The 6,406-nt window shown below is 42.4% G+C and overlaps 2 protein-coding genes across 2 annotated transcripts; both read right to left on the bottom strand.

Moving 5' to 3' along the window:
• Window positions 1-1,186: 1,186 nt before the first annotated feature.
• Window positions 1,187-1,931, bottom strand: LOC129113283 (olfactory receptor 52E4-like). The gene is made up of 2 exons (XM_054625498.1): window positions 1,788-1,931; window positions 1,187-1,629 (listed from the first exon to the last, which is right to left on the bottom strand). The coding sequence occupies exons 1-2, from the start codon at window positions 1,888-1,890 to the stop codon at window positions 1,259-1,261; spliced, it is 474 nt and encodes a 157-aa protein (XP_054481473.1). The 5' UTR covers window positions 1,891-1,931; the 3' UTR covers window positions 1,187-1,258.
• Window positions 1,932-1,959: 28 nt separating this feature from the next.
• LOC129113799 (olfactory receptor 10G6-like) lies at window positions 1,960-3,772 on the bottom strand (the record flags this gene model as incomplete). Its single annotated transcript, XM_054626276.1, has 2 exons — window positions 3,411-3,772; window positions 1,960-2,014 (listed from the first exon to the last, which is right to left on the bottom strand). Coding segments are annotated over exons 1-2 (417 nt in total), but the record flags the coding sequence as incomplete, so codon positions are not given.
• Between the last annotated feature and the right edge of the window lie 2,634 nt (window positions 3,773-6,406).

Here is a 6,406-nt window from a genome sequence, read left to right as displayed (position 1 = left end):
CTCTACACAACATCTCTGGGTTCTGTTATTCGCTCGCATGACTTCTCTTACCATTGTTATGCCGATGACACCCAGCTGGTCTTGTCATTTCCTCCCGGTGACACCCAAGTGGAGGCACGCATTGCTGCGTGCTTGGCTGACATCTCGAAGTGGATGGCGACACACCACCTGAAGCTCAACCTGGACAAAACCGAGCTACTGTTCCTCCCGGGGAAGGGTTGCCCGCACCGAGACCTGTCCATCACCATTGATGATGCCGTGGTGACGCCAACTCGGACTGCGAGGAATCTGGGTGTGACCCTGGACGACCAACTGTCGTTCTCAGCAAACATTGCATCGGTCACACGCTCCTGCAGATTCCTCCTCTACAACATCAGGAGGATTCTCCCCTTCCTCCCTGAGGAGACGGTGCAGGTGCTCTACAGGCTCTGGTCATCTCCCGCCTGGACTACTGCAACTCACTTACTGTATTCGTATCAGTTCCCTGCACTTATTGAATTCGTATTCATTTACTGCACTTATCCTATTCGTAGTAGTTTGTAGCACTTATTATATTCGTATTAGTCTGTTGCAATTATTGTTTTCATAGTAATTTGCTTCTGCACTATACTTTTGCTCTGGTTTATGCTTTAAGATGCTTGTTTAAGAAAGGAGATGCACTTATGACTTCTGGTGACTAGTAGTTCTCTTGAATACCTATGTTGAATACACTTCCTGTAAGTCGCTTTGGATAAAAGCGTCTGCTAAATGACTGTAATGTAATGTAATGTAATGTAATTTAATGGAAATAGCAACAATAATTATCTACGTATTCGTTTTGCACCTTGTACACCCTTGATAATACACAGACCTCGCTGTTAACAGGTTATAATATTTTATTTGAAAACGTCTAGAAAGATCTGTAGTTTGAGAAACATGTTACTGTTTTTATGTTATATATCGATGCTTTGAGCAACACAAACCAAATTCCCGCTTTGTTAATTCTTTTGTGAAACACTGACAACATGGAAAAGGTTGTGGATTACCAGTGATGAGTCAGAGAAATGAAAACAAAGATAATAAGCAGTATGTTATGTTTTTAATAGTTTTGATAGTAGCTACTGACAGGAGAAATGGTGAAACACTTGACATCTAGGCCACTTGTATGCCTTAAAACTAAATAATCTTTATAGTGAAATGTGCTTGGTTATAGAAAACTTAAAAAACAGGTCAAATGGGCTTAAAAAACAATTATAAGGAATTCCATGACCTTAGGAAGTTAAACTGCTCTAATCCTTTTCTGACGGGCTTGTAAATTGGTGAAATGCTTGATGATGCTAGCACGTAACTCTTTACTGACCAATCCATATATAATGGGGTTAATGGCTGGTGATACAATGAAAACCAGGATGCTGAAGAACTTCTTGATGTTTTGTGAGAGTGAGGGGAACCTGAAACTTAAAATGATGACCACTGAAGCTATTTGATAGAGTACGTAAACAACAAGGTGGGGTGTGCAGGTCTGAATGGTCTTACTGCGGACTCTGCTGTCGGATCGGCCTAGTTTTACAGTCACATGCAGGATTCTGAAGTAGGAAAAAGCAATGATGAGGAAGACGCTTGTAGTCAGAGACCAGGACATGGACAGGCCTAGAAAAACAAGCACAACAATTACAATTATTCTGTTAGTTAGGTATCATGAAAACCTTCAACCTCATTCTATCATCCATTTGCCTCACTAGGCACAAGGGACAATATTCAAAAACACACACTGTGTTTGCTCTGTTATTCTCAACAGATGCACTTACCATAGATGTCATTTATGGGGGTGGGACTGCAGGCCAGGTTCAGGATAGCACGGTTGCTGCAGTAGACATCTCGGAGTGTATTGCCACACAGCGGGGCATTCATGTGTAAGATGAAGAGCACAGCAATACACAGCCCAGCGACCGACCAAGCCAGAGCACAGCAGGATTGTAGCCGAGCCGATGTCATGATGGCGTGATACCTGAGTGGTTCACACACAGCAATGTACCTGCAGAGGGAGAGCATTGTCAAAGACATCAAAAAATACAAAGCTTTTTCCATTTACAGATAGATTTTAACAAGAAATTAGCATGTATTAGCCATTCCTGTGTGCATCATATCCTAAAGACTCTTATATAGGCTTTGCTCACATACAAACATATACACTAAGCATAAACCAATACACTTCAAGAAAGTGACCAGGCTGGTGGAGGATGTTTTCTGGCAGAAAAGCTTTTTCTATGTTTCTAAGAAAACAATATCTTGACAACACATCACCACTTGAACCACTGTTGTATGGTACACTATAATCACTCTTGTGCATTTTATTATCTATTTGGACTACTATCTATTTGTTTTACATGTTTTTTTTACTATGAGCACCATAGTAGTCAGAGCAGACTGTATCTGCTGAGGAGACTGAGGTCTTTTGGAGTGCAGGGAGCACTCCTGAAGACCTTTTTCAACTCCGTGGTGGCATCAGCCATCTTCTATGCAGTGGTCTGCTGGAGCAGCAGCATCTCAGCGGCTGACAAGAAGAGACTGAACAAACTTGTCAGGAAGGCCAGCAGTGTGCTGGGGTGTCCACTGGATACGGTGGAGGTGGTGGGAGACAGGAGGGTGATGGCCAAGCTATCATCCCTGATGAACAATACCTCCCCCCCCATGCAGGACGCCCTGGCAGCTCTGTGCAGCTCCTTCACCACCGGCTGCTTCACCCCCGGTGTGTGAAGGAGAGGTACCGCAGGTCCTTCCTTCCTGCTGCTGTCAGGCTGCACAACCAGCTCTGCTCCCAGCAGACCACATGACAATAATAACCTGTGCAATACACTACACCGTGCAATAATAGTTAAGAAAGTTAAAAATAGTTAAAATAGTTGTTGTTTTTTTCTCTGTCTGTAAATATAATATTTCAGTTATTGTTGTTTTTTTTGTTTTTTTTTCTACTGTTTTTTTATTGCTTATTTATAATACTTGTTTTATTTTATTTTTATTTTTATTTCTTTATTTTTTATTCTTAGCTTGTCTTCTTCTACTATGTCTCTTGTGTGCACTTTACTCTACGCTGTTGTAAGTCTGCAAATTTCCCCGCTGCGGGACTAATAAAGGATTATCTTATCTTATCTTATCTTATCTTATAGGACAGGGATGTCTGCTTTTTACTTTGTATAGATGAGCTTGTCATTAGAGCAGTGGGAGACAAAGCACAACCAACAACCAACAACAACATTCAGTGTCCATTGAGAAAACAACAGAACCCAAAAAAATGAAAGTGAACATTTCAATTCTATAAACTGAGACTTCTGAAACACTAAAGTAATCAGAGTCAACCTGTACTATTTATGTAGGACAGGAAAATACTCTAATCGGTGACTGATTTCTTGATGCACTGATCGTTTCGATACCTGTCATAGGCCATGATGCCCATAACAGTCTGCATTGCGGCGCCGTACATGTGCACAGAGAGGGCCTGGGCGATGGCTGGGATGTAGGCGATCTTCTTCTGGCCCATCAAGAAGTGCATCATAAGGCAAGGCACTACCGTGGTGGCCCCCAGCAGATCACAGACTATGAGGTTACAAACCAATATGTACATGGGTCTGTGCAGGTTCCTGTTCATGACAATAACACACAGCACCAAACCATTGGCCAACAGCATTACGATGTAGTAAATCAGAGCCAGGAAGAACAAGAAGGCACCATAGCCTGGTGGTACATAGAAGCCCTCCAGCTGGAACACGATAGGCTGTTTGAGAGGTGTTAGCATTGTTACGTTATCCATCCAAAACAGTGTGGTTCTGTAAAAGATGAGAGTTTGTCAAAACCCTCTGAGGACTTGTAAACACTCATTACAATAAACAAAATGTAAACGAAAGAGTTTGTGAGATTTGTCTTTCTTTGTAATTCTAAACTAAATGAAATAGATCACACAGCAGTACCTGCAACAAACCCACTGACAGACGACTCAGAGCAATTCAATATGTCATCAAACAAATGAAAAAAATAAAAAATAAAGGTAATGTCTAACTATCACAACAATTGAATAGTTTTTGTGTGGAGCCTAAAGCAACCTTTTCCCCCTCCCGTCTTCTCTTCAGAGCTGATGATGCTCTGACTTGTCGAGGAGAGTGTGCTTGCTTTTGATTTATATTGTGTTGTGTGTTTTATCAGTATCACCAATCCCTTCACAGTCAACGTTACCATTGACTAATTAACCCCACCCTCTGAAGCTGGCACTAAGACTAAACGCTTTGGGCTAAAAATATTACTTCCTTGGTCAACCTGGACAAAACCGAGCTACTGTTCCTCCCGGGGAAGGGTTGCCCGCACCGAGACCTGTCCATCACCATTGATGATGCCGTGGTGACGCCAACTCGGACTGTGAGGAATCTGGGTGTGACCCTGGACGACCAACTGTCGCTCTCAGCAAACATTGCATCGGTCACACGCTCCTGCAGATTCCTCCTCTACAACATCAGGAGGATTCGGCCATCAGACCTCTGGAGCTCGTCCAGAAAGCTGCAGCTCGTCTGGTGTTCAATGACCCAAGTTCTCCCACACAACTTCCCTTCTCCGTTCTCTACACTGGCTCCCTGTAGGAGCATCCAGTTACAGACTCTGGTGCTAGCCTACAGGGCAGTGAGAGGAACAGCTCCTTCCTATCTCCAGGTCAAGCCCTACACCCCCCCACCACTCCTCTCTGCTGCCTCGGGGCGTTTGGTTGCCCCGTCGCTCAGAGGTCCCTGCGGCCGATCCACCCGGTCACAGCTTTTTTCTGTCCTGACCCCACAGTGGTGGAATGAACTCCCCACTGACGTCAGGACAGCAGAGTCACTGCCCATCTTTAACCTCACCTCTTCAAGAAGTACTACCCTGAGCCTTCCTCGTTGCACTTATTGCATTCGTATTAGTTTACTGCACTTATCCTATTCGTAGTAGTTTGTAGCAGTTGTTATATTCGTATTAGTCTGTTGCAATTATTGTTTTTGTAGTAATTTGCCTCTGCACTATACTTTTGCTCTGGTTTCTGCTCTTAGATGCTTGTTTAAGAAAGGAGATGCACTTATGACTTCTGGTGACTAGTAGTTCTCTTGAATACCTATGTTGAACACACTTCCTGTAAGTCGCTTTGGATAAAAGTGTCTGCTAAATGATTGTAATGTAATGTAATGTAATGTAATGTATACATCATTTTATTCCCAACTATTTTTTAGAATCTTTCAATTTGAGCGATAATATGGGACAACGTGACCATCTTTATAGTTTTGACCTGGGGTCACTCAACCTAAAGCTACTTGTTGAGCTGCCTATATAGATTTATTTACAGAAATCTACTTATTCCAAATAAATATAGCATGTTTTGCCTCTATTCAATAGCTGACAGTAGAGTGATGCCAGGAAATGAGCAGAGGCATTGTGGTTCATGGTTGGCATCTTAACCTGTAGTCCACCAGGGCCCACCATGGTCTCACCTGAAGTGGATCACCTTATACTACCATACTCACAGGTTTGGTTTGACTTCAGTTATGTCAGCGTTGGGAGGTCAATCCGTTTTTGCTCCCATTTCATCAAATACCGACTTTTGGTCAGTTACCCAACTCCATCTGATAGAGACGCAGCGAGGCACCCTTTAATGTCTGTTTGAGACGCACCGGGCTTGGAAGGGACAGCTGTTTGTGTCCCGTGTAAAACCAAGTCAACGTTGACTTACTTTACCTTAGTTTTGTCACCTAACAAAATTACATATTAAAACCCAAACCTTGATATTTTCCCAAGCTTAAACAGGTACTTTTGTTGCCTTAACCTAACCTGCAGAAGTAAACGTACAAACTAAGTAAACCTAAGTTTGAATTTTATTTTTAAGAGACTGTATGCCTGTAATGCGCGGAAACTGTATAATTCCTGTGGATACAGAAGCTTCATTTTAAAAGTCACTTTGTAATGAGCTTAACCTGAAAATGCTTTCCCTGACACAGAGGGGTGCATAGATCGCCATAGTTTGAAACGTAGGGCCAATGACCATTGAAATGATACATTATGAATCTGTACAATCGATTCAGTGGAATGTTAAATAGTTTGATAGCTGTCTAAGAACTTTCCACAAGTAGTGGAATACTGTTTGTTTGTTTGTTTCCTGTTGCAGCATTGTTAACAGTCTGATCATTAGTGGTTGCAGCCAAGGGGAGTTGGGAACCCTGAGGGCCTTTCTTCTGCTGAGATCACACAATGTCAACTAATCACACAAAGAAAGTTAGCTTTGCAGAAGATGATGGCACAGTTTAAACCTGATTACTCAATAAATCTGTAGATGGTGAACATATTATCATAGACATGGATTCCATCAGTGATCATGATATGTCATCAATCTGTCCCTCCTTCAAATCAAGGCATCATAATAACT

Source organism: Anoplopoma fimbria, chromosome 24 (assembly GCF_027596085.1).
Source record: "Anoplopoma fimbria isolate UVic2021 breed Golden Eagle Sablefish chromosome 24, Afim_UVic_2022, whole genome shotgun sequence".
In the NCBI taxonomy this organism is placed as follows: domain Eukaryota; kingdom Metazoa; phylum Chordata; class Actinopteri; order Perciformes; family Anoplopomatidae; genus Anoplopoma; species Anoplopoma fimbria.
Note: the sequence above shows the minus strand (reverse complement) of the source record. Positions and strands in the feature narration are given on the sequence as shown.